The 27643-nt window shown below is 43.2% G+C and overlaps 1 protein-coding gene across 1 annotated transcript in view; it reads left to right on the forward strand.

The window, feature by feature from the left end:
- The first annotated feature begins 220 nt into the window (after window positions 1–220).
- Window positions 221–27643, forward strand: part of YTHDF2 (YTH N6-methyladenosine RNA binding protein 2) — a 37378-nt gene continuing 9955 nt past the window's right edge. The window contains exons 1-4 of the mRNA XM_030218647.1: window positions 221–586; window positions 788–812; window positions 3476–3555; window positions 6974–8551. Coding sequence (XP_030074507.1) covers window positions 560–586; window positions 788–812; window positions 3476–3555; window positions 6974–8551 — 1710 coding nt within the window. The 5' untranslated portion in view covers window positions 221–559. The remainder of the gene's footprint in view (window positions 587–787; window positions 813–3475; window positions 3556–6973; window positions 8552–27643) is intronic.

The raw sequence follows: 27643 nt of genomic DNA on the forward strand, positions 1-27643 counted from the left end.
TTGAAGACGAAGCATCGACTCCAACGAAAGAGGGGGGGGGGGGGGAAAAATCCGAGTCGTCTCTATGGTAACATCTGCCTACCTCCGCTTCCCAGCGAACGCGGCAGTGGCACGTGCGTCACCCTCTTCAGTCAGCCGACGCACCGACGAGGCTTTCCCACCCTCCCCGCCCTCTGGAGTGCGCGAACGCGCGCCTGCCTTCCATCTTGACGAGCCTGTGCGTGCACGCGCCGCAGACAGCGAGCGAGCGAGAGAGAGAGAAAGAGGAGCTAGAGCGCCGCCTGTTCTTCCTCGCCGAGCGCGACCACCGACCGCCCGCCTCCTCCCGACCAGCACCACCAACCGCAAAAGCCGGAGCCGCCCGCGTCAACAGCCACCACCGAAGCGGCCTCGCGCTCCCCGTCCCACTTCCCTCCCCCTTCGCCCCTCACAGCGGCCTCCACCGTTCCCGACCGGGCCCTGTACGGAGCAGCCAATCCGGATCCCTCCTCCTCTTCCGCACCGCCGCCAAAACACCATCTCCCTCCCCCAACCCCGGAGAGCCGGAGACAGAAGCGCCATGTCAGCCAGCAGCCTCCTGGAACAGGTAGGTCGGACCCCCGGCCTCTGGCTTTGTGTGAGGGGAGGGAGGAGGAGGAGGAAGGAGCCGCGCTAGGCCTCAACGCATTGATCCGGCCTGGCCGCCTCCTCTTTCCCCGCAGTCGCTAACTTTCTCTCTGGTTTTGTTTTTCTCTCTCGTTTCTTCTTTCCCGTCATGGTGGATCTGGCTTTGACCGACTCGCCGCAGAGACCGAAAGGCCAAGGAAACAAAGGTAAGAGTTGAGTGTTGAATGCGCCTCTTTTGCTGGCTTTCTCCTTCCCTTCCCATGTGTCTGGCGCCGCCAGGAGGAGTCAGGCCTCGGCCGCCTGCTTTTCTGCTTCCAATTGTCCGGGCGCCCGGCCACGAGGAGGTGGAGGCTGGGGAGAAGTGAATGGGGCCTTGTCCGGTGACAGGGGGAAATCCAGGCCAGCGACGTGGGCTTTTCTGCTTCTTTTCGTCAGCCTTGACCAGAAAAGGACTTTTTGGAAGGCGAGATTAGGGTCGTTATATTAAAGCAGAAGAGGAGGAACAGCTAAAGTAGCTTCTTGAAGTATATAATTCTCCAGGTTTATTTTTTTATGGGAGGAGCAACCAGCCTCTTTTTTTTTTTGTAATAGATCGTGGGAAATCTTGTATCTTTTTTTTTTTTTTTACCACCACCTTTCAGCCTCCTCTTGTGTAAGTTGATCATAAGCGGCAGTGAAGATCAGCTTTACGTTTTATAATTAATAGAGGGAATCTGTTTTCTTGAAACTTACGTTTTTAACCTAGAGATGTTGGGAAACAGCTCAAATATTTTAAAATTGAAGATAAAATAAGACAGTGTTTAAGGTCTTTTAAAAGAGACAGAAGCTATGCTGTAACGCTTAACATTAATTTATATTAATATAAGTGGGAATCTAGAGGAAGTAAAAACAGGTTACTCCCAAATTATTTTTTTTATTTTGATGCAGAGAGAAAGTAGCTGGGAAAATATTTACTTGTTGAGAGAGCTGGTAAGGTTTTTTTTTTTTTTTAATTTGTTTTCTTCCATATTAATAAAGGAAAACGGGTGTATAAGTAAGAAACTCCTTAACTTTTGAAACCACACTTTTCTGCCCAGTCTTGTAGGTTTGTGCAGCGCTGCGTAAGCTTTGTAGCGCTATAAAAATGCTAAGTAGTAGTAGTATAATTTTAAAATAATCCTAGGCATAGAAGTGCCAATTTTCCTGGTTAGGTTGGGGTTAGGGCCACACATGACACATTTGAATATTTTTTTGATGTGTGTTCTTTTTGCTGTAAATCTATGTATATATTTTTCAGAGTTCACAGTAAACTTGCTTTTGCCAAAGTCAAAATTGGCTGCATAGCGCTAAGGTACAAACCTTCTGAATGACTCCAGCTTTTTAATGCTGTAACTTTCTTTAAAAAAAAAAAATTAAACCTGAGTCAACTTTTCCAGAATGAAACAAATCATACTTAAAAGAACTATTTATTTTTTTTTGTTGGAGGGGTACATAAGAGGATTTTTCCCCCATTCCTTCTACTTGGAAACAGTCCGTGATGCCATGAACCTTCACAGCAGTCCAGGGATTACCACCCCCCCCCCCCCCCGTGTATTTATAGGCCCCCTTCCAAAGCTGTTGTGGCATATGGCTAATAACTTTCATAGCAGTAAGTCACAATCTCCTCCAGAACCCAGCTAACATGGAGCCTAACCTCCAAAACCCAGCTAACATGGGGCCCTTTTACTACAGGGTTGCTGCGCACCAATCTGGAACTACCACTGGCCTACTGCAGGAGCCTGGCGGTGTTTCCGCCCTCTCCCCTCCTGAAATGGCTACTTCACTGCCATTTTTATTTTGTGAGAAAGACAGCCTTTTACCCTCTGCGGTTAAAGGGGGCCTCGGCGTGTGTCAAAAACACACGCTGATGCTAGCGCAGGCCCCCTTTTACCGCAGCTTAGTAAAAGGACCCCAGAGTTAGGCCACTAAGTGTCACTGTGGTGTAATGAATGGGACATTCTCCCCAGTACTCCAGCACTGGCTTAGGAATTACTCAGGTCTTCTGTATGGCAGTGTGTAGCACTTGTCACTTCACCCACCAGTTGAATACTGAAAAAGTGATATTTTCCTTTGCTTTGGAGTGGATTGAGGCATTTCAACTACACAATAAACAGTGAATGGAGGTTTTTATCTAGTCCATCATGTGCTTAATTTTTCTCCAATGTTTTGGAAGCACAAGATTGAATGGGAAAATCCAGATGTTTAACTCTGTCTAAAGTTATCTATACAACAAAATGTCTTATCCCTGTCCACACACCAGGGCTACTTTTAGACATATTGGGGACCAGGGCAAAAATTTGAAAGGGTGCCCCAAAGCCTGCCAGTAGGCTGTATCACCTTCAAATTTAAGCAGACATTGGGGCCCCAGGTAATTGTCTTGTTTGCTCCCCCTAAAGCTGGTCCTGAAAGAATCTGTAAGAGATTCCATTATATTTTTCTTATTACTATTTCTGTGTTCTTAGGAGCAAGTGAATTTGAGGGGGTCTTTTACTAAAGCTTAGCTGGAGCTATGGGCCCTGCTGCAGATAACTCGAGCTAAGCTTTAGTAAAAGACCCCCTAAGATTGTAACAAGCTACATACAGCCTTGTAAAATGGTTTAGGTGTTTGATTTTGTGTAATGAGAGGTAAATCCAAATTGCATTTTCATCATGAGTATTTTCTTGCTTTCATTAGTCATTTCACAGACATGGGGGTTGTGTTTAGTTTTTATTTTATATGATTGACAGATTTGAAATGCTCTGTTTCACTTTGCTACTGTTGTATTTACTAAGATCACACATCCTTTCCGAATTCTGTGTGTTTGAGGAAAATAGCTATATGTTTGTCTAATCTTGTCAATTTTCTTCTCAGTACAAAATGGGGCTGTGCATCAGAAGGATTCCTTGAATGATGATGATTTTGAGCCATACCTGAGCACTCAGGCCCGACAGGTGAGTGAGTTCAATTATATTTTAATGATATTCTATCATGGCAAAAGTTAGGCCTTTAGTGTTTGCAGGAAGGAAATGAGGCAGATAATAGAATGAAACTTTGGAAATACCAGGTTAGATGTATTTTTTCCAAGCATAATTTATTCTGTACACGGTGTTACTGGGTAATAGAGTTCTTCTTTTTACTGACAGTGATCCTATCATGACTCATCTTCTTTTCTCACCTAATTATTGTAACAAAAGTGTTGACATCCTGGTATAAAAATGGGAGAGAGAGGCGCAGTTTCCTGTTCTGGAGGTGACCATTTCTATTCGGCTTTTTTTTTTCCAGTAGCAAAGTCTCTGTCCTCAGATTCCGTTAAGTAAGGAATAAAAATGTTGTTCTGTGGTGTACCCCACTGTAAGCAGAGATACTTTACAGTAGTAGTTTATAAACATCTTGAATATGCTTAGAAAACTTTGTCATTAGTGAGAGTCATTTTTTAGGAGCCAGGAGAGAGAGAGGTTCTGTTTACTTGCTCTTTTTGCTGCTGTTGTATTTTCTTGTTTTGTTTATTTTGCTCTTACCATTTTTTTTGTTTATGCAATTTTAACAATTATGCAAGACCAGCTTGACAGGAAAATAGTTGTTGCTTAATAAAGAAAATATATTCAGCCTCCGAAAGGAAATAACCCATTAAGAGACGGGCAAAAAAGAAACATTGAATCCAGACACCACTGGATTACACCACAAACTCAGTGCTTTAGCTATAACTGATCAACCTCTGCTGTAGTGGCTTGTTGACTCATTTTGTATTCAACAAGTTAAGGGGCCCTTTTACCAAAGGGGGCAGTAGGGGTTGTGCCTGCTTGGCATGTGGTGATTCAGCCCTACTACCGGGCTCACCCAGGAGCCCGGCAGTAGTTCTGGGTCTCCCATGTGAAATTTCCAGCGCTAGCGCCGGTGTTGTCTGCTGATAATCAGGGAGCATCATGCACTGCCGGGAGCTGTCACCGCCTCCTAAATAGGAGTTTGCAGCAGAAGTTACATCCTTTTATATTCCTATGAATGTCTTGTGCTAATTGTTAGTGCACGCGGAGGGGGCCTTTTACAAAGGGGTGCTATTGTTTTGAGCACATGCTAAAACTAAGTGCACGCTGAGCCTTTTACAAAGGTGCGCTTGCGTGTTTAGTACCCTCTCAGACACCCATATATTCCTGTGGGTGTGTCTAGCGTTTAGCACATTCTAAAAACACTACCGTGCCTTTGTAAAAGACCCCCCCCCCCCCCCTTAAATCTGTTAGCATACTTTATTTAAAAGGACCTCGTTCTTAACTTTTCTACCACTGGAAGGGTGTGAGCTAACGTTCAGATACAGTAGGTATTTCCTGTCTCCAGAGGGTCTACAATCTAAAGTTGTACCTGAGGCAGTGGAGGGTTAACTGGTTTTCCCAAGGCCACAAGGAGCGTCAGTGGGATTCGAATCCTAGTCTCACTGGTTCATAGTCTGCTGCTCTAACCACTAGTCTACTTCACTGTGGTACACGGAGAGTTATTGATTAGTGTTAAGTTAAACACATGAAGCAGGTTTTCTTGTGCTTTCCTTATGCCTACCGCAGTTTTCAGTGTGGCAAAACCCCTTTGTTGTGCTGGTTTATTGACTTGATCCCTTTTTGGATTTTGCCAGAATTTGCTGAGTCATAGAAAAATTCAAGGTGGCATATCAGATCTTTATTTTTCCCTGTTTTTCACTTGGCTATTAACCCCGTTCCTCAAATCTGCCTTGTCTAAATCTTTAGTGACAAGAGTTATCATTTACAGCTAACTAGGATCTTCCTGTGTGCCTGTATTTTAGGCGTCTTTTTCTTTCTGTTTTACTTTGGTGATTTCAACAACAGTTTTTTCACCAGGGCTATAGATCATGACTGCTTCCATAAACTGGTATGCATACACCCTAGGTCTGACCAGTAGGTGTCACTATTGTATGATGATTGAGACCACCCATGGGCTTTAACATAAATAACAGAAACAATGTGAAATCAGAGATCAAGTGTTTTATTTCAGTAGGATTTAGCACAGTAAAGCCCTACATTATTTGTATTCAAATTTAAATTACTATTCAGGGCCAAATCAAATACCAATATTCCCATTTGGGATATTTTCTAGAGGCCAGTTGTAGCAGATCTTATTGCTAGAAGTTCCTGGCAGCTTCAGTTCATGAATCTAGGAGACCACTAATAAAGCACATTGTTTCTGCATTATAGCAAAAAAAAACCAAACATCTTCCGAGAAGACCAGAACATCTGGATGTGGTACACCTGAGTCCAAATGCTTTTCAGCAAAGGATATTAGAGTGCATTTCCAGAATATAAAAGAAAGTTGGATGCTGTAGGTATGGTGGATATGATCTATTGTGTAGTATCCAGAAGCACAGATCAATAGGTGAATAAAGGGGTAGTATTTCCCAAGTCCAGTCCTTGAGTACCCTTTGCCAGTCAGGTTTTCAGGATGTCCACAGTGAATATTCATGAACTTGATTTGTATACCCTGCCTCCGTTATATGCAGATCTTTCATGCATATTCATTGTGGATATCCTGAAAACTCGACTGGCAAGGGGTAATCCAGGACCGGACTTGGAAAACACTGATCTTGAGTTGCTTCATTCTAGATCAGGGATTCTCAGCCCAGTCCTCGTGACACACCTAGCCTGTTAGGTTTTCAGGATACCCACAATGAATCTGTATGACAGAAATTTGCATGCAGTACCTCCATTGTATGCAAATTTCTCATGCATATTCATTGACTATCCTGAAAACCTGACTGGCTAGGTGTGACCCGAGGACTGGGTTGAGAAACCCCTATTATACAATGTTACCACAGTGTGCCATGGGGTTAGTAGGTTTAAATATGTGCTTGGCAAATGTCATTTGAGGATTGACTGTAGCTTGCTTGAAAGACTTAATTCTGAGTGTGCACACAGTAAAACCAGGAAGCATTCTATACACAGTTTTCTCCATTTTGGGGCACAAAAATAAGTTTGTCATTTAGACAAATTTAAGTACGGTAGTAAGCAGGGATGATAACCCACAAGAGATTAACATTTTCACTGTTTCAGCTACAGTTCCACCTTTTGCTGTGAGGAGAAGATCAAAATCATCAGTAATTCAGGGATCATTCATAAATAGTGAACATCAATTGTTTGGTAGTGTCTCTTTGAAATGTCTGCTTGTTTTCTGCTTTTTCCCCCGGAAGGTTTTGCCTTTGAAAGATGTTTGATTTTTCATGGGATAATTTGCATTTCAATTCATGAAGTTGTTCACAATCCACTGTTTGAATATATTTGAATTTTTGGATGAGAGAACAGTATATAATTTGGCCCTAGACCAGTAGTTATTTTATTATTGATTGTTTTTGTTTTGTTTTTTTCCTCTTTGCAGAGTAGTGCATATACTGCTATGTCTGATTCCTACTTGCCAAGTTACTACAGTCCATCCATTGGATTCTCCTACTTAAGTGAGGCTGCCTGGTCTACGGGTGGTGACCCACCTATGCCCTACTTGACAACCTCTTATGGACAGCTAAGCAATGGTGAACCTCATTTCCTCCCAGATGCAATGTTTGGTCAGCCTGGAACCTTAGGCAGCACTCCTTTTCTTAGCCAGCATGGCTTCAACTTCTTTCCGAGTGGGATTGACTTTTCAGCCTGGGGACCTAACAGTTCTCAGGGACAGTCCACCCAAAACTCTGGATATAGCAGCAATTATGCATATGCTCCTAGCTCACTGGGTGGAGCCATGCTTGATGGACAGTCTGCCTTTGCCAGTGAAAGTCTCAACAAGGCTCCTGGGATGAATACCATTGATCAGGGAATGGCAGCACTTAAACTGGGGAGCACTGATGTATCCAACAATGTCCCAAAAGGTGTTGGTTCTGCAGTTGGTAGTGGATCCATCACCAGTAACATTGTGGCATCCAGCAGTTTGCCCCCAGCTACCATTGCTCCTCCAAAGCAAGCATCTTGGGCAGATATTGCAAGCAAACCAGCAAAGCAGCAGCCTAAGCTGAAGACCAAGAATGGTATTGCAGGCTCAAGTCTGCCCCCGCCAATAAAACATAACATGGATATTGGAACTTGGGATAATAAGGGGCCTGTGGCTAAAGCCCCACCACATACTTTAGTTCAAAATGTGGGCCAGCAACCGACTCAACTTTCCCCGCAGGCAGTTGGCCCGCAGATAAATAATCAACCTGTTTCACAGGTCTCTGCAGGGCAGCAGCAACAGCTTCCCCCTGCACCACCACAGCCAACCCAGCTGCCAGTGCAGCAGCAGCAGGCCCAGCCCACACGTTGGGTGGCACCTCGTAACCGTAGCAATGGGTTTGGGCAGAATGGTGTGGATGGTAACGGGGTGGGACAGTCTCAACCCAGTTCCAATTCTGTTCCGTCTGAACCACACCCTGTATTGGAGAAGTTGAGGTCCATTAACAACTACAACCCGAAAGATTTTGATTGGAACCCAAAACACGGACGTGTTTTCATAATCAAGAGCTATTCAGAGGACGATATCCACCGCTCTATTAAGTACAACATCTGGTGCAGCACAGAGCATGGCAACAAGAGACTGGATGCGGCATACCGCTCCATGAACGGAAAGGGTCCTGTGTATTTACTGTTCAGTGTCAATGGCAGTGGTCACTTCTGCGGGGTGGCGGAAATGAAATCTGCCGTGGACTACAACACGTGTGCCGGTGTGTGGTCCCAGGACAAATGGAAGGGACGTTTCGATGTCAGGTGGATTTTTGTGAAAGACGTTCCCAACAGTCAGCTGCGACACATCCGCCTAGAGAACAACGAGAACAAACCGGTGACCAACTCCAGGGACACTCAGGAGGTGCCTCTGGAAAAAGCCAAGCAGGTGTTGAAAATAATCGCCAGCTACAAGCACACCACCTCTATCTTTGATGACTTCTCACACTATGAGAAACGCCAGGAAGAGGAGGACAATGTCAGAAAGGTAACTAATATCCTTAACTTTAACCTCTTCTGCAGCCATTCTGTGAGAAGTCCTTTTCGTGTCTTCAGTCTGTTCTGCTGTATGCACAGGTTGCTTGGTAAATTTACCTATGCACAACACTAATTTGTAAAACTGATGAATTATTATTATTTTTGTCTATATTACATCATGAGATGAAGACTTAGACCTGTATTTTTCACACTTTCAGTGTGACTGATAATTAGCTATAAGGCAAGTAACCAGTGACCCTCCAAATCTGCTATAGTGACCCTGACCCATAAAGTACCTGACACTATTCTGGTGCAGCTTTTATGGTAGAAATATAAGGTTGGAAAAATATGTTTAGAAAACTTAAGGCACCAGTCTAAATGTTCTTTTTTTTTGGTCTGTGTAGTTTTCCTTTTGCTTTTCTGAATTCTAGGCACCCAGGTGCCAAAACAAGAAGGGACCTGGCTTCTGGGATTTTCCAGCTCTGTAGAGGGAGACATGGAACTGGCCTCCTTTTGAACTAAAGCACATTGATCCTGCTTTCAAAACTACCCAGATTTGTCCCCCTTATTTTATGTTTTGAAAAATGTAATATATTGCTCATCCAGGCATACCTTCTTTCAATGTATTCTCTCACAACTTAATTAGACCAGCTACTACAGCAACTGGCAGGGGGCATACATGACTGCTTCCTCCAGAATGCTCTTACAGGGACCTAGAGCCTGGTTATTCTCTTCTAATCTGTGATTTCTATTCTGCTTTTAACTTGTGGATCACAGAGCAAAGAGATATCCTAACCGGGTGGAATTACATTATAGTCAATAATCTTAATTTTAAGAAATATCCAAAGTCATTCTTATAAAACATAAGATTAAGAAACGTGGGTAATAGCTGAAATGCCCAAAACCTCTCACCCCAGAACTGAACACTGCCTGTGCTGGAGTCCCAAAGAGCCAAGTCCTGCCTCAGGAATTCAACCCAGGGCCTTCATCTGGAAGTGCACAACACTTGCCAGTAAATCCATGGGCAGACTTAGCTATATATTTGGTTTGTATTTGTTAGATGTTTAAAACAGCTTTAACTACATTTTTAAAATATCTACTTGTTTGCATTTTTCTTTATTTTGTTGTTGGATCTTATTCTAAGAGTCTCTTCCTTTTTTGGTTCTAATATTTTATTAAGGCTTTTTTTTTTTTAAATCCCTTTCCTGAGGGCATGCTGAATTCCCAAGTATCGTATATCCGGGGGTTTCTGTTTATGGAGATTATAACAGTATCCAATTTACTGAGATTTTCTAAACAGGAGGTGTTTTCAAAAGCTGCAAATGCTGATATTTCTATAGGGATGAAATAATTTTGAGAATCCCTTTTACGTTAGCTTAACTGAAGTCTTCTGGACTTTATCTTTGTTACTGTTTTTCAAACTGAAAGTTTTACGGCTAAACAAACTTCATTTAGGGCCCCTTATACTGAGCTGTGTTAAGCAGCTAGATTAGAGATTGTGCTTATAGAGAAGGATGACCCTGGCTGTACTACTACTTTGACGCCTTATGAAATTGTGAGTCAGATGGGGCAGGAGGGAAAGGGTTTGCGCCAAGCCTGTGGTTCCCAGACTACCTGGGAACCCCCGGATGAGTGAGGTGTGTAATATGGATCTGTGTGGTAGGTGTCTGCCCTGTGTATTAAATACAGAGCAGATGGTGGGCATACACTTAAGGTGTGGTAGGTGCAAAAATGTAGCATAATAATTTTTTAATTGAAATTTCCAAATAAAGAAATGAAAGATCAAGATATGGCATAGTCCACAAAAAAAGAAAGGGGGGGAGGGGAGATGCTAACCTCCAATATCATAAAACAAATTACATTTGTAATACAGAAAATCAAGCTACATGGTGCCCAGCCTTAAATATTATCATAGCTCATACTCACTAACCTAGTTACCCAAAAGGAAATCTTTTTAAGAGGAAACTTGATGCAAGAAAAGTAGTAGTTCCACAAAGGAATACCTGTTCCTCTGATAGCTTACAAGACGCAGGGGAAATGAAGGGAAAACGTGGCACCTAATGTCAATGCTTAAGTTGTAAAAAAGAAAAAACAAGCTTTCCTCTGCACCTGTGCCTCTAGACCATCAGGAAAATGGAAACACAAGAGGAAACATCTTTAAACTTAAGTAATTCTTAAAGATGTATCACCTTTAGCACAAAGCAACCCTTTTGAAATATTCAAGCTAGCCACAGATACTGTTGAATCCAGTCCCATCTTCTTCCACATTCTCCATTCTTTCCCCCAATGACAAGTAATACAGCTTAGAAATTCCAATTTCTTCTGCTTTCCTGGTCTTTAAAGTCTTTCAGAGGTCATGCAGAGGTAGAAGACTTTGTCTTGGGGGGGAAAACACACTCAAGTTTTTACTTCTGCCCTGATTTCCCGGAGCTTCCATCTTCAAGCAAAGCATCGATAGATAAATGTTTTAACAAAAGATCCACTAGCTGGTTGAAAACTGAGTGGACCAGTTCCCTATCTGGTGCTGTAACTTAGACATTCTAGTTCTGACAGTTTGGTCACAGTCTGTTCTGAAAATATTGAAGCTCGTGAAATAGTAGAAGCAAGAGAAGCCTCCATTCTACACATACCCTGACAAATATCCTCCAAAGTAGCCTTACCTGATCTAGGCAGTTTCAGGTCAGTTTGAGGCACCATGGAGATAGCCTTTGGTAGGCGACTGAGGCAATAGGAGAAACCGAAGCAGGTTTAGAGGACCAAAATTCCATTCCCTTTCCAGAGACATTTGGTGAAATCTCCCCTATCCTGGTTCATTGATCTCTAGTAATACCTCTCCAGAAGCATTGCTTGGTTCATTGACTTCACCCTGCACTTTTTCCTCCAACCGCGTACGTCTGGGTACTACATCTGGGTCTCGCAAGGGTTGCGGCAGGGTAGAGCAGCCACTGGAACTCGGCGTAACCTCTGTCCACAGAGCGCTCCCCAGCTGCTTCATGGGCCTCTGCTTTTTCAGGTGTGCTGAAGGCCAAATGAAAATCCATTGACCCCGGACTGTGGGTTTAACAGATGGAGAAATTTGCTGCCCAGTCTTTCTCTTCTTCCCCATCTCTGAGGAACTGAGTGAGGAAGGAGAAGAAATCTAGTAAAAAAAAAAAAAAAAAAAACCTTGAGGAGCAGCCACTCGTTTTATTTATTTATTTATTTATTTATTTTTTCAGGTGAGAGCGCCCTTTAATCCCTTTCAGACATCCCTTGTTACTTGGTCTTTCTGTCTTTAACTGGTTAGTAAAGGCTTTGCTGTAACAGAATCCTTCAACATTCAATTAATTTCCTTCTCTAAATTTCTTGCCTTGGTTTAAAAATCTTAAAATGTGTGAGTTGCACTCCCTGACCTGGGTTTGTCTGTCAGAGTTTGCATGTTAATAGCTAGAAAATAAACTTTGCAGGTACAGCAGATCTTTACTAGTTTTCAGTGGAATTGACTAAAAATCAAATACTGTTACATATCTTGCCATGAATTGGAATATATGACTATATTGGAATGTTTAATACATAGTGGGGCTCATTTACAAAGTTACATAGTAATCTATGGAACTTTGTGCTTTGAAAATGAGCCCCAGTGTAACTTAAAAACTAAAATGTGAATTTCATCTAAAAGTTTAGTTGAAAATCTACAGAAGTATATTTTGTTTAGAATTTTGTTGCTAGTTTGAACAAATTCTCCTTGACCTGGGCTTTTTGTTTTCTAACTAGCAGTAAATGGTGGTTTATTGACTTGGTATACCACTCTTCGTGGAAACACAACAGATCTGTTTTTAATGAGCTATCATAACAACTTAAGGTTGTAGTTATAAAATTTGGTTGGTGGAAAACTTTGATGAAATGATTAAAAAGAAGCTAAAAATGATTGGCTGCAAAGATTACAACTTTAAATCGATCATGGGCGTTGTTTAAAAATACCATCATGGAAGCCCAGACTAGATGTATGCCATGTATTATTAAAGGTAGAAAGATTAGCAAACAGCCAGCATGGTTAAAAGATGAAGTGAAAGAGGCTATTAGAGGCAAAAGAACATGCTTCAAAGAATGGGAAAAGGATCCAAATGAAGAAAATAAGCTCTGGCAAGCTAGATGCCGAGCATTAATAAGAATAAAGTGAATATAAAGAGAAACTTGCAGCAGAAACAAAAACTCATAGTAGAAACTTTTTCAGGTACATCAGAAGCAGAAAGCCTGTGAGAGAATCGGTGGAGCAGTTAGATAATGGAGCAAAAGGGGCACTCAGGGAGGACAAGGCCATAGTGGAGAGAGTGATTTCTTTGCTTCGGTCTTTACAGAAGAAGATTACTACTACTATTTAGCATTTCTATAGCGCTACAAGGCGTACACAGCGCTGCACAAACAGAAGAAAGACAGTCCCTGCTCAAAGAGCTTACAATCTAATAGACAAAAAATAAAGTAATCAAATCAATGTGTAAGATGTAAGAGATCTACCGTGACCAGAAAAGGTTTTCAAGGGTGATGATGCAGAGGAACTGAACAAAATCTCTGTGAGCCTAGAAAAAATACTGAGCCAAATTGACAAATTAGAGTGATAAGTCTCTTGGACCGGATGGCATATATCCAAGGGTACTCAAAGAACTTGAGCATGAAATGCTGATCTGCTGTTAGTGATCAGTAACCTGTTTAAAATTATCCGTAGTACCTGAAGATTGTAGGGTGGCCAATGTAATGCTGATTTTTAAAAGAGTTCCAGGGGTGATCTGGGAAGTTATAGATCTGTAAGCCTGACTTCAGTGTCTGGCAAAATAGTGGAAACTGTTATATAGAATAAAGTTGCGGAACATGTAGGCTAACATGGTTTAGTGGGATACAGTTGGCATGGGTTCAGCCAAGGGAACTCTTGCCTCACCAATTTGCTTCATTTCTTTGAAGGCATAAACAAACGTGGATGAAGTTGAGCCATTTGATGTAGTGTATCTAGATTTTCAGAAAGCTTTTGACAAAGTTCCTGATGACTCCTGAGAAAATTTAGAGTCATGGGATAGGAGGCTATGTCCTTTTCTGGATTAGGAATTGGTTATTGGACAGAAAACAGAGGGTAGGGTTAAATGGCCATTTTTCCCAATGGAAGAGCGTGAATAGTGGAGTGCTGCAGGAATCTGTAATTGGGACCGGTGCTGTTTAACATATTTATAAATGATTTGGAAATCAGAACAAGTGAGGTGATTAAAATTTGCAGTTGACACACAACTATTCAAAGTTGTCAAAACACACGCGGACTGTGGAAAAAATTGCAGGAAGACCTTAGGAAATTGGAAGATTGGGCATCCAAATGGCAGGTGAAATTTATTGCAGGCAAATGAAAAGTGATGCACATTGGAAAGAATAATCTTGAATCCTAGTTACCTGATGCTAGGGTCTACCTTAGGAGTCAGATCCCAAGAAAAAGATCCAAGTGTCATTGTAGACAATACGCTGAAATCTTCTGCCCAGTCTGCAGCGGTGGCCAAAAAAGCAAACAGGATGCTAGGAATTACTATGAAAGGAAACAAGGTAAATAAAACCAGTAATATAATGCCTCTGTATCACTCCATGGTGCAAACTCATCTTGAGTATTGCACTTAATTCTGGTCGCTGAATAGAGCAGAATTAGAAAAGGTTCAAAGAAGAGTGACCAAAGAGGGTGGAACACCTTTCATATGAGGTAAAATAACCACCTCCAGAGACCCAGGCCCATGTTAAGAATGGATGGAGAGCAGGAACAATCGCATTGTTCAAGCCCTTTCTGCTACCACCATCCATCTCTGGAACATCCAAAGTCTAGACCTGGTGGTCCAGTGGCAAAGGATAGGAGCAGTTCTTCTCCGCTCCCATTCAATCTGGTTTCAAAATGGGGTTGCTAACCCCAATTGGATCGTGTTCTAAGATGTGTGTGTGTGTGTTTTGTTTGTTTTTGTTTTTTTTTAATCCCTTCCCGAATCGCATGTTAAATTTCAAGTATTATATATGCAGAGCTGCATGTCTTTTCTGCTCATAGGAATCATAGTAGTGTCCAATGCTTTATATGGAAGGCTGTTTCCTAACAGTAGTACCATGAGATTACCCCTAGGAGTCAGCGACACCATTTTGAACCTGAAACAGGAATGGAGGGAGACCGTGCCCCTGTCTTGAGACTGGACTACTGGAGATGGATAGAAGGTCAAGAATGGGTTGGGTAGGGGAGGAAGTGACGTCATCAGAGAAGATGGCTGCTTGAGAGCCGTGCTCCGGAATACCCACAACATATTTAGCAAATACCCCTGATTTGCGGTGGTCAAACCTGGCTAAATTGGAGTGTTGGAGTTATATTAAGGGGAGAGAGTGCGAGCGGGAATGCAGAAACGAGAGCCGGTAAATCTCTCTCAATTCCCGTTTGTGAGTGACATGACCTAAAAGAACATGGCGGCTCAGGAAAAGGAAGCCCCCGGCACGCATGAGCTCTTTGGAGAGCAATCCAGTGAGGATATGTTTCAGACACCAGAGCAAGCGGAACAAGGTGAGGGTGGCTTCCTGGAGCTGCCAATCTGGCTGCAAGAAATTCGGTCAGACCTAAAGGCAGTAGGAACTGATCTGGCCGCCCTGGGAGTGGACCTGCGGGGCTAGATAACGGAACTAGGCCGCAGGATGGAGGAAACGGAGGGCAGACTAGATGACCACTCAGAGGCGATGGGGGCCTTAGACAGGCAGATCACGGACATCTGAATTGGGCAACAACAAGTATCCGATAAGTTAGAGGAATTAGAAAATAGGAGCAGACGATGTAATTTAAGATTCCGTGGACTGCCTGAGACACTGAATCAGTGGTCCAACGCGTGGTCAGCTCATTACTTTCTACAACGGAGTCACCAGTTGCACTGAAAAAGTAATTCTGGAGAGAGCCTACCGAGCGTTGGGAGCGACCAGAAACAATCTGCCAAAAGATATCATTGCTTGTTTCCAGGATTTTAAACTGAAGGAACGGGTGCTGAGAGCAGCACGTCAAGCTGATGATTTTAAGTGGGACTCATGTGGAGGTATACCAGGACTTGGCGACAGCTACCTTGAAACAAAGGGCTGATCTGAAACCAGTAACAGCTAGATTGCGTGAATTGGGAATTCGGTATTGCTGGAGACATCCATTCACGTTGGTTTTTTTACAAAGATGGGAAACTGCATCAAATCAATTGCTGAAGCACATGAGGTCGTCCAAACTCGGGGGGACATCGGTTGGCCAATGGCCTGAGCTCCCACCCGAAGTGGCAAAGAGTGTGGGGCGCAAGAGATTGCAGTGCCAACAGTTGGCAGGCCGCCTACCATGAAGCAGCTCCAAGACTCTATGAAAAGGCCAGTGGATGGGTCAAATTTGCAGGAGCCCCTAAGGTTTTACAGAAGGCGTGCTATGGATAAATGGGGCGGGGAGGGTGGAGAAGTGTATTAGTGGTTAGGAGGGATATATTGGAGGGGGGGAGGGGACGGGGGGTTGGGTTGGGGCAGAGGGTCTTCCTGGCACATGGTGATGGTCTGACAGGCGGGGTAAACATAAGATGTTATTATGATATGAGAGCATTTTCCATCTCATAGGCTGCAGAGAATACCTTCTCCTGCTTTAGACTTAGCCTGGCCTCAGAATGACATCCTATAGTATATCTCCTATCAAACTGAGCTCTCTTTTTCATCAAGCACTGCCATTTCCTCCCCTCACCCTCCCCAAAGGCAGTTTGAACTTCATGGGTGTGGCTTGGATCTCTTTCAGGGAGAGAAAACTAACAACTTATAGCAGCAGCTTCAGAGAGCATTTTCCATCTCACAGGCTGCAGAGAATACCTTCTCCTGCTTTAGACTTAATCCCACCCACCCCTAGAGTGACATGTCTTATATAACCTCCCTATCAACCCACTCATTACTTTACCTCACCCATTTCTATTCTTCTATCACCTTCTCCCACTACTCCAACCAGAGTTACACCTAATCACACTGACCACCCTTCAACATGTTCAGTCCTCCTGTGACTGCTTAAATATTTTAAATTTAAATGCTTTACTTTTTGTCTAGTAGATTGTAAGCTTTTTGAGCAGGGACTGTCTTCTGTGTTTGTACAGCGCTGCGTACACTTTATAGCACTCTAGAAATGTTAAATAGTAGTAGTAGTAGTATGATGTATAAATGTGTATCTTTAAATGTGCGGGGCCTTAACTCCCCGCAAAAACGAAAGCAGTTGTTCAGTGAAGTGATACGCTTAAAAGCGGATGTTGTGTTTCTCCAAGAGACACATCTAAAAAGGAGTCATGAATATTTGGTTAGGCATGGGCATTTTCCTATAGTGCAATGTGCCTCAAGTAAAGGTGATAAAAAAAGAGGGGGGTATTCATAGCTCTATCAGGTGCATTGCCTTGGAATATACATGCAACGGTAAAGGATGCAGCAGGGAGATGTGTTGATGGTGGCCTCTTTATACAATGTATATTATACTATGATATGTATCTATGCACCCAGTGAGGGTCAGAGGATGTTTTGGGGGGAGATGGAAAAGACCATGCAAAAATATGCAAGGGACCAACTGTTGGTGGGGGGTGACCTAAATCTGACAATAGATCCCCGAGTGGACAATTCGGGTGTCGGGGTTACGATAAGAGTGACAGGGCAGCTTTAAAGGCCTGGATGGCATGATGGGGATTAATGGATCTGTGGAGGGAGCTGCACTATGCTCCTAAATATAATTTCTATTCCAGGATCGATTATTGGTTGGGCGATGGAGCTGTAAGGGGTAGGGTGAGGGAGGTGACCATTGAGCCGTGTAATTGATCAGACCATTCCCTGGTGAGCATGTCTCTGAAGTTGGGAAGCGGGAGTAAAGGGCAGAGACATTGGCGTCTGAACGAAGCGCTGCTGTTGGATCCGCAGAATATAGCTGTGATTGAACAATATATAAGGGAATATATCAAATTTAATGATACAGAGGACGTGCAACCTGCTAGTCTATGGGAAGGGCTAAAAGTGGTACTGAGACGGCAACTTATTGCATTGCAGGCTCATCTCAATAGAACGAGGGTACGGAGGGAGACTACTTTTAGAACAACTATGGCAGACATTGAGAGAGCGCATAAAGCAGACCCGACAGCAAAAAGGAGCAAGAATTACATCAGATTAGGACACAAATTAATGAAGTCCAGATGACAGACATTTCCATGCAGCTACAACAAGTGCAGCAAGAACATTTTGAGTTTGGAAATAGAGCCAGCCGGCTTTTGGCTCACAAGCTCAAAAAACGAACACAGCGTAATGATATATCCAGTATTAATAATACCGCTGGAGAACAAGTTACCCAAACAGATGAAATACAAGAAGTGTTTTGGGAATTTTATAGTCAGCTGTATCAATCTGAACAGGCCGCATCCCCGGGGGGAAATGGAGCATTATCTGCAGGAGGTGGATCTTCCCAGAATAGCGGGGGTAGAGTTGGAGAACTTATCGGAACATATGACTGTTGAAGAAGTGGAAGGGGCAATTGCAGATCTTCCTAACAATAGAGCTCTGGGTCCAGATGGATTTCCCGCTCGATTTTATAAACTATATGCCAAATGGTTAGTGCCAATACTGCTGAGGGTGATTGTCTCCTTTGATGACCTGCAGGAGCTGCCGTACTCTTGGAGAATGGCGGAGATAGTTCTGATTTTGAAGCCGGGTAAAGACCCAGCACAATGTGGCTCTTGTAGGCCGATATCGCTGTTAAATATAGATTATAAGATATTCACTAAAATACTGACACGCAGGCTCCAGGGGTTGTTGCCAAGGTTAGTACATGAGGATCAGGCAGGGTTTATCGTAGGCAGGCAAACATTTGATAACATTAGATGCCTGTTGCATGTTGTTCAATACGTTAAAGATGAGGCAACCCCAGTAATCCTATTCTCAGTAGACGCAGAAAAAGCATTTGATTGGGTTCAAGGGTCATTCTTATTTGCGGTACTGAAACAGATAGGTATGGTAGGTAGGGTCCTGGCTATGGCTGCTATATACCAACCCGCTGGCAACCGTGAAAGATAAATGGCACATATACCAAACCGTTAGAGCTATGCAGGGGAACGAGACAGGGATGTGCGGTCTCGCCATTGTTATTCGCACTGTCGATCGAACCACTAGCTAAGAAGATTAGGGAACATGTGAACATACGAGGGGTGGTTAGAGGCAAATGAGAACATAAGATCATGCTCTTTGCTGATATGTTAATGACCTTGGCCCAACCAAAATACTACTACTACTACTTGACATTTCTAAAGCGCTACTAGGGTTACGCAGCGCTGTACAGTTTAATGAGCATTGAAGCAGGCAATGGAGCTGATATCCCAGTATGGGGCTATATCGGGCTTTAAAATCAATCTTACAGTGCCCCATCAAGAGGCCCAGATGTTGCAGGAGATGTATCCATTTGAATGGGCAGATAAGTCTATTAGATATTTAGGAGTAATGATCACGCGATCAAGAGTCTGTTTCAGGCTATCTACTCTAGGAAAGTGAGAGCTTTTTACAGACCTGGATAGATGAGAGAGCCTCACGATATCGTGGATGGGAAGAATTCATGCAATAAAAATGATGCTACTGCCAAAGCTATTGTATCTATTTCTGGCCCTGCCAGTCCCAATTCCCTGGGCTTTCTTTCAACAGCTAAATCGGAAAATGTTTGTGTATATTTGGAGGAAGAGGCTACCTAGGGTACGCAGGACGATGATGTTTCAAATGCCCACTGGGGGAGGTATGGGAGTTCCTAATTTCTATCTCTGTCAGGTGGCACAGTTAAGGGTACTGGTGGAGTGGGATCCGGGGGTCAGTAAGAAATGGCTGCACTGGGAGAGAGCGTGGATGGATACACTCTTCTTGGGAGACATACTATGGATGCCGGGGAGGGATATATTGGAAGCTGCGCGGAGGGTTCCAGTGGGGATTAGCCATCTGCTACATACCTGGCTACAAATACGAAAAAAGGGTATTCCCAGAAAGAAAGTACTTTTTGCAGATGGCTATAAGTGGAGCACTGAGTTTTCCACTGGGGAAAGCGCAGAAAATATATCAGAAGTGGGTTTATAAAGGGCTATACAGGTTGGGCCAATTTTGGGTTAATGGAGAAATAAAGGACTTTGGGGAATTACAGGAGGAGTATAGTTTGGAGGACATATATTTAGTATACTATCAATGTCGTAGAAATTATATTCTCAGGCGTGCAAGGGAGGAATTGGTAGAAACTGGGTTGGAAAGAGCTATGGGGGAGGGGGAGTATAACACGGCTGTATAGGGCACTATTACTTCTCTCAACTCCACAAGGCTTCTATATTAGAAGGTGGGAGGAAGTACTTCAGAGAAACTACACCGCGGAATGGTGGGCAAGTAGCTATAGGCATTTGTTAAAGCCTTCCATCACCCAGCCGTTGGTTGAAAATGGATACAAAGTGTTGTATTGGTGGTGGTATACGCCAGAGAGATTACAAAAGATATACCTGCAGATCTCAGCGGCCTGTTGGAGAGAATGTGGGGATCGGGGAACATTCATACACATCTGGTGGGAATGTCCAAAGGTACAGACCTACTGGCGGCAGGTCCTTGAGATGGTTAAGAAGGTAGTAAAGGTGGAATATCCCTGACAGGCAGAATATTGTCTACTACATTCGCGGCCAGCAAAAAGTAAGATACATTGCCACAAGCTGGCTATTCAAATCTTTGTGGCAGCTAGATTGTCTTTGGCAAGGGCCTAGAAGCAACTGGAGGTCCCATCTATGCAGGTGGTAGTACGCAAAGTGGACTATCTATATCAGATGTCGAAATTGACAGCTCTGAGAAAAGGGCAACTTCAAGTGTTTCAGAAAGTATGGCAAACATATGAACATTTGAGAGATGTACTGGTACCACTGCCATAGTGCTGGGAGGAGGGGGGGGAGAGATAGGCATGAGGGGATGTTGATGATAACTGTCAATGAAGGAGTGTTAATGTTTAATCACTACGGTTATTTGTAATGCTGAATTTATTGAATAAAATTTTTTTTTTAAATTAAAAAAAATAAAGAATGGGTTGGATATATGTGGGAAAGACTGTATATAGCGGAAGGGCCAGGCAAGGGGTGGGGGGATTTGGATAGTGTAGTCCAGGGTGTGGAGAAATTCAGTGGAACTGGTTGGGGGGAGGGGGAAGGGTGCAGGAATAATGGTAATGCCAAAGGTATATGTACCGTTGATCATTAATGCACAGGTACTGTGTTGCATGCCAAGGTCGATGCTATTGGGCCAGGTATGTAATGTGATGCCCTTGTGTTAACTGGCATGCCTCCTGCATTTAACACACTAGTGTTGCACTAACTGCATGTTAATTTTTGCTGTTATCTATATTAATTGCAAAATCCTAATGCACTTTACTAAAAGAGCCCCTCGTTTGCTACTTACTTTGCTGATTTTATTCACTTTGTGAATGCTTACTTTTTTGGGGAATATGTTTGTTAAAAAAAAAAAAAAAAAAATTGTTTAAGCTGCATGTTTTAAAGCATCTAGTATTTTTGCAGAAATATAACCATATACGTTAATACCCATCCCTGGGGAAACCCTCCCTCCCAATCCACCTTCAAACCAAGGTTTTTTGTTAACCATCTTGTATCTCGCCTCCCTCCCTCATCCCCATCCCCTCCTCTGCACAGCCGTGAGCCGCTGCAACCACACGGTGCCATTCATACAAAGCAAAAATACAGTCTATACAGTCTGTCTAGTCCTAAATGAAGCCCTCAAACCGAGGCCTTAAGGCTTCACATATCAGCTGACGTAGTGGCTAACCAACCAAAGTGCTTTATTCCAGTCCACCTCTGTCCACTGGTGTGTAACTTAGCATTCCCTCTGCCGTTGTCATCTCCAGGGACTCTCTCTCGTCTATCTGCTGTGGAGTAACTCAGATCTGCGTCTGCATCTTCGCTCTAACTATGCAATCCATCAACAGTAGAATTAGATGGTTGTTACGAGTGGACGTACCAGATTTCTGCAGTGCGACTTTTTTTCTTGAGTACCACCACTCTGGCCCTCTGGAGAATCTGAGACAAGTTACATTTTTTCCGTGGAAACTACCTGGATCTCTTCTTTCTTGTTGGGAGAGGTCCCCAGGCCAGCCACTTCCCCCCCCCCCCCCTCCTCCCCTGAACCTTTTTCCCAAATGGGAGTGCCACATGCTATTTATTATAGTCCAAAGATTTAAGCAAATCTGAATTAAATGGTATAGGCTGTGCACCCTCTGTAGATGAGGTTGGATCTTCGATGCCTATTTTCTACTACTACTACTACTACTTAGCATTTCTATAGCGCTGCCAGGGTTACGCAGCGCTGTACAAGTTTAAACATGGGGAAGGACAGTCCCTCTAAGTCCTTCACCTCACTCCACGGTTGAACTTGTGTAACAGAGCCACTAGCTCAGCTTTTCCTGTGCCCCTTCCACCCCATTGACTCTCCCCGCTAGACACTCCTCTCTCCCCGCAAGCTGTGCCAGTCTCACCTCCAATTCATCACCATATCAGCGATTCCAAATTGGCTGCAAGTAATTCTTGCAACACAAACCATGGAATTGTCTGAATCAGTTCTCTTAGGTGTCCATCTGATTAATTGCAGGCTCAATGTGGCTTACACAGTACCGTGGAGGTGAGCTCCGGTTCGGTTGAATACAAATACACAATAGAGAAGTCATAAAAGTATCGTGTTTAAAGCACAAAGGTTTAAGGAAGGGATGGTTATAAGTGTCCAGTACGGTCCATGGTTTTGTTGTGTCGCAGGATGTAGGCATTTAAGTTGGATCCGAGGGGGGTATGCCTTCTTGAACGAGAGAGTTTTCAGTGATTTCCTGAAGTTAAGATGGTTGTGGATTGTTTTCACAGCTTTAGGCAGTGCGTTCCATAGTTATGCACTTATATAAGAGAGAAGCTGGATGCATAAGTTGATTTATATTATGCTCCATTGCAGGTGAACTTCTGGTAGGGATTTTGCTCTCCTCCCCCTCCCCCCCCGGCTTATGTGCCTTGCTGGCATGCAGCTTCTTTATCGAAGGAGTGCTTTTTCCTTTCATGATGTGCAGCATAGCCATGTAGTGGACAAGCACTGACAGTACTTCCTCGCAGTTGGGTCCCACACCACTTCGGACTCCCACAGTGGCTCAAATTGAGAAGGTAGAGTGAAGGAGCTGCTTGCATAGAGGCTCCACCGGAAGTCCAAGATCTTAGGTTTTTTGGCTGTTTTTCCCCTCCCCCCCCCTTAACGTCATTGAAAGCTAATAAGTTAAAACTGTCAAGATTCAACACTAACCTGAAATTTAAAATTTTGAAGCATGTAACTGCTTCAAAATTTAGGCAGTTGCTACATCAGTAATTCTGTAATTCATCTCATTAACATGTATGTCCACCTTCATTTTGCGGAGCTTAGTGTTTTGTGTGTGTTAAATCCTTGCTTCATCAGAAGTTATTTTCACACAAACGTTTGTACTAAAGCAGAATGAAACCACTGCGCTAAGCTTAGCTTAGTTTTCCATTGGTCCCCTAGATTTTTGTCACTGGAGTCCTGTCACACTGGACATCCAGTTCATTGAGTTAACATTAAAGGAATTAGTGCAATTTTAGTTGTATTTCAGATTGATAAGGTCTTTCTAAGACATTTGCACCTAACTTAACCAGTTTTGGTCGTTGTAAGCTGTAGTGCCTTATTAAAAGACCAACAAGATGCCTTCACAGTCTCAAAACCTCGGGTACTACAACTTAAGGTCTCAACTTTAGATGCTCCATTTTTTTCCAAAACCACTATGGCGATTACACCTACAGTGCTGAAGAAGTATAGTATTAAAATGTCATACAGATTCAAAAAAACGTCTAAAGATAATTTCTTTACAAGCTCAGAGCCACTCCCCCATCATGCTTTCAAATGCTCTTCAGCACCTCCAATGCTCATCAAGGAGCCATCTTGATATACTACCTAACAAATTTCTAAAGTAAATGCACGTAGCCAAGCATACAATGAAATAACAACCAATATAATGGTAAAATAAAATAAAGAAACAGTAAAAACGTTTGTAGACATTTTTAATTGACATTTTCCTGTTAGCTATAATTTAATGAGGGAAATAATTAGACCACCATCTTTTATGGAAGTGTCTTTAAACTTCACTACAATGACTTTGGGATAGTATGCATATTTGAGCAGAATCCCTTCTGGGTACCTTCACACTTACATGAAGCGGTAAAAGTCGGTAACCTTAGAAGCGTTTTTCTTGAGAATGAGGAAAGCTGTGATTCTGAAATGGTCTCCATGGGGGGGGGGGGGGGGGGGGGCTTCCATTTGGCTGCTCTCTCAAATGTATTTGTAGTCGGGCAGGTAAAGATGGCTTAATCTTTCTCCCTTTGCCATACAGCACAAGCACAACTTTACCTTGGTCATCTTCCCTTGCTCTCATCTCCTCCATCTGTGTCTGTCCCAAAGTTACTTAATAGTGGCAGTAAGAAAGTATTTTCTCTGACTTCTTGAACGGAAAAAGTCACCACCTTGTGCCTAGAAACTGTACGTATATTGATCTTCTAGTTCGGTGATCCTCCCATGCAGATATGTGCTAGGCTATTTTTACTTTTCACTGAAACCTCAAAGGCTTATTGTTGTGAGTATAATGCATTGAAATTAGATATAATGCATTAGATACTTAGCTACGGATGGTCTGGTTTACTTTTCAAATTTTTTATTGAGGAGGGAACTTGATTGGTTTTTGAGAGCTTTCTTTTTTTTTTTTTTTTAATTTATAACAAAGTTTGAAATATAAAGAAAATAATCACCAGCTCTCTTCCTTAGACCTCAAAAAGATGAAGGGAGTGGTATAAAGATGAGGAGATCAAACTAAAGTAGAAAAAAATATATAAGAAATAGCTTAACCTGATTAATCCCACCCTTTTTTTTTTTTTTGCTTTAATCAGTTGTTTCCCTCGGTCCACCAGAAAGTTTCTTCATATCCAAAAAAGTTTACAATTGTTCCGGTACAAAAGAAACACACTTAATACCCAAATAACGGATTAGACATTTACATGGATATGCAAGTCAAAATGATGCACCCAAAGCCTTTGTCTCCTCTCTAAGAGCCAAAAACAACTTCCTTCTGTCCTGCGCGGCCTTTGTCACTTCCGGATATATCCATACTCTGTGGCCACAGAATGGTATATGAGAATTCTTGAAATATAGTTTAATTACGACATTAAGATCTTGTTCAAATACAAATGAGACAATGTCCCTCGATTAGAAACATCAGACAGAGAATCCTCCAGTAATGCGGAAAGATCTTGAATTCCAAGTTCAATTTCATGTATCTTGACAGCTTTCTTATGGCACGATAGTAGGCCTTGGCCAAATCCAGTATTTCAGTATGGTTTGTGATATATTAGTTTTAATATACCACTTTTCCTAGCACAATAACAAAGCGGTTTACACCAACCAATAATGAATTGGTTGAGTGAAGCCCATCTTCTTTCAAAAGTGGAGCTACAGCTAATCTCCGAGTGATTATCATGGTGATGTGAAACCACTAACTAGTTATATATATTTTAAAGCAAAGGTAAAACACTAAAGTGTAAACTTGCATTTGGTGGAAACCTATTCATGCATGGGGTATTTACTGAGCAGATCAAATTGTGCTTGGATTCCATGCACTGTATGCATTTTACCTCGGTGCAAGAGCTCCTTTTCACAGTCTTTGAGTTCTGGACTGTGATAGGTTTTGATCGGCACCCCGACGTAATAGACCATACAAAAAAAAAAAAAAACGACAAAAAAAACCCCAACAAAACAGACCATGACAAAAAAAATACCCTCCCAAAAAAACCTATACAAAACCCCCCACAACAAATCAGATTTATGATTCTCACTAGATACCAAGTGTGGATAGTGAAGTCAAGCCATAGACAGGTGCCAGGATTTTCAAGTGACAAGCTGTGGACTTTCTCAGTAATTTATGGCTCCTCCACTTCTTTGTACCCTTCAAATTTGTACCATTCAAAAATAAATCTATTTCATCAGGCCCTTTTGTCGGGAGTCTATTTTGTCAGAGACTTTTATGTCGGGAACTTTTTTTGTTTGGAACTTTTTTGTCTGGTTTCTTTTGACCAGGTGCCGTTTTGATCTTAACCAGCAAGATCACCTTAAAGTGAAAATCCACTGTGGACAAGGAGCTGTCAAACACAAGACACAGTGCATATAGGGAGTAATTCTGTACAGATCACCTGAGGTTAGACACCTAAAGAGTATGCGTTAAGCACAAATTCTATAATGACAAATACACAGTTGTCATTTATAGAACGCTAGCTAAAATCCACAGTTAGATGCATAACTTTTAGATGCACACTTACCGCTAGCTCTGTGGCATGCATAGATGCTTCGAAATGTGGCAGATAATGCGTATAACTGACAGTATTCTCAAAGCTTAGTTCACCCCTGCTCCACTCGTGCTTCTCCCATGTCACACCCATCTTGCAGTTATCATGCTATAGAATTTAGTAGGGCAGCACATCAACTAAAATTTTTAATTGTGATTAAAGTTTTTGTTTACCTAATTATTTTCCACTGCAGCTTCTTATGACTGGGCAAAAATCACTTAAATCTCCATTGCCTCAGGTACAAAATAAGTACCTGTATATGATATGTAAATCGCTTTGGTTGTAACTACAGAAAGGCAGTTTATCAAATCCCATCCCCTTTCCCTAAAGGACTGATAATCTCCCACCCCCATCCCCAGATCCCACATTTCCTTAGCAGCAGCAGATGAATCCATTACGAAGGGGTTGTGTCCACCTACCAGCAGGGGGAGATAGAGAACACTGAAAACCATAGTGCCTTAAGGACGGCTAGCTCTATCTGCCTCTCAGTATTTCTCTATCTCCCAGCAGGGTTGGACCCAGCTTGTCAGCTCCTTCAAGATTCTGCCTGGGGTGGTTCCTGTGCGTTTGCCAGTTGTAGCAGGGGTGTTGTGGCTATTTCTGAGGCTTTTCCTTACTGTGCAGTGTGACCGGAGCTCGTAGACTCGGTCCCTTGAGGTAAGAGCGGTACTCAGCTCCTCCGGGGAGGGCCCGCGGACGACGTTCCGATCGGGGTGATTTTGGCACGGTCACCATTTTGAATTTTATTCCGCCGTTTTTCGGCGATGGCTGCTGAGGGAGTTAAGCGCTGTTCCCGTTGTGGATGGCAAGTACCTGCTCGTGCCTTTCCTTTGCATGATTCCATCCAAGAGCTTATTTCTGCTCAGTGGGCTGACCCCGAGGGGCCCTTGAAAATGGCCAGGGCGATGGGGCATCTTTACCCTCTGAGTGAGGAGCACTTGGCCCATTTTGGGATGCCTAAAGTGGATGTCTTAGTCACGGCGGTGACAAAAAAGACCACCCTCCCAGTAGAGGGAGGGGTCACCCTGAAGGACATTCAGGACCAGCGCCTGGAATCAGTGCTAAAACGGTCCTTTGAGATTTTGGGCCTAGCCTTAAGGGCGTCTGTTTGCAGTTCTTATGCTGCTCGAGCCTGCCTCTCTTGGTTACAACAGGCAGTGGAACAGCCCGTGGATGGTGCGGAGTCCCTCGCTGAGGTTGCACTGCGAATGGAGTCTGCCTTGTCATTTTTAGCTGACGCCCTCTATGATCTGGTCAGAGCTTCGGCTAAACAGATGTCTGTGGCAGTGTCCACTCGCCACCTTCTATGGCTGCAGCATTGGGTGGCTGTCATGGCCTCTAAGCAAAGGCTGGTGAAGTAGCCCTTTCGGGGCCTTCTGTTATTTGGAGTGGAGTTGGAGAAGATCGTTAAAGACCTGGGGGATGCTAAACCCCAGCGGTTACCTGAGGATAGGCCGCGGCTTCTTCCAAGGGTCAAGTAGTTCCCTCCTCTTCCAGACCTTGCTTCCATGAAGCTAGAAGGTATCGCCTGGGGCGGTCTGCTGGGTTTACTCAACGTGCCCGCTTTCAGCAGAGGAACTTCTTTCGCTCGGACAAAAGCTCCGCAGCGACAGGTTCAAGGCCAGGAGTTCGAGGCCGTCCTCCACAATGATGGGACGCTGGTCCACTCCTCC

This window comes from Microcaecilia unicolor, chromosome 11 (assembly GCF_901765095.1).
Source record: "Microcaecilia unicolor chromosome 11, aMicUni1.1, whole genome shotgun sequence".
Lineage (NCBI taxonomy): Eukaryota > Metazoa > Chordata > Amphibia > Gymnophiona > Siphonopidae > Microcaecilia > Microcaecilia unicolor.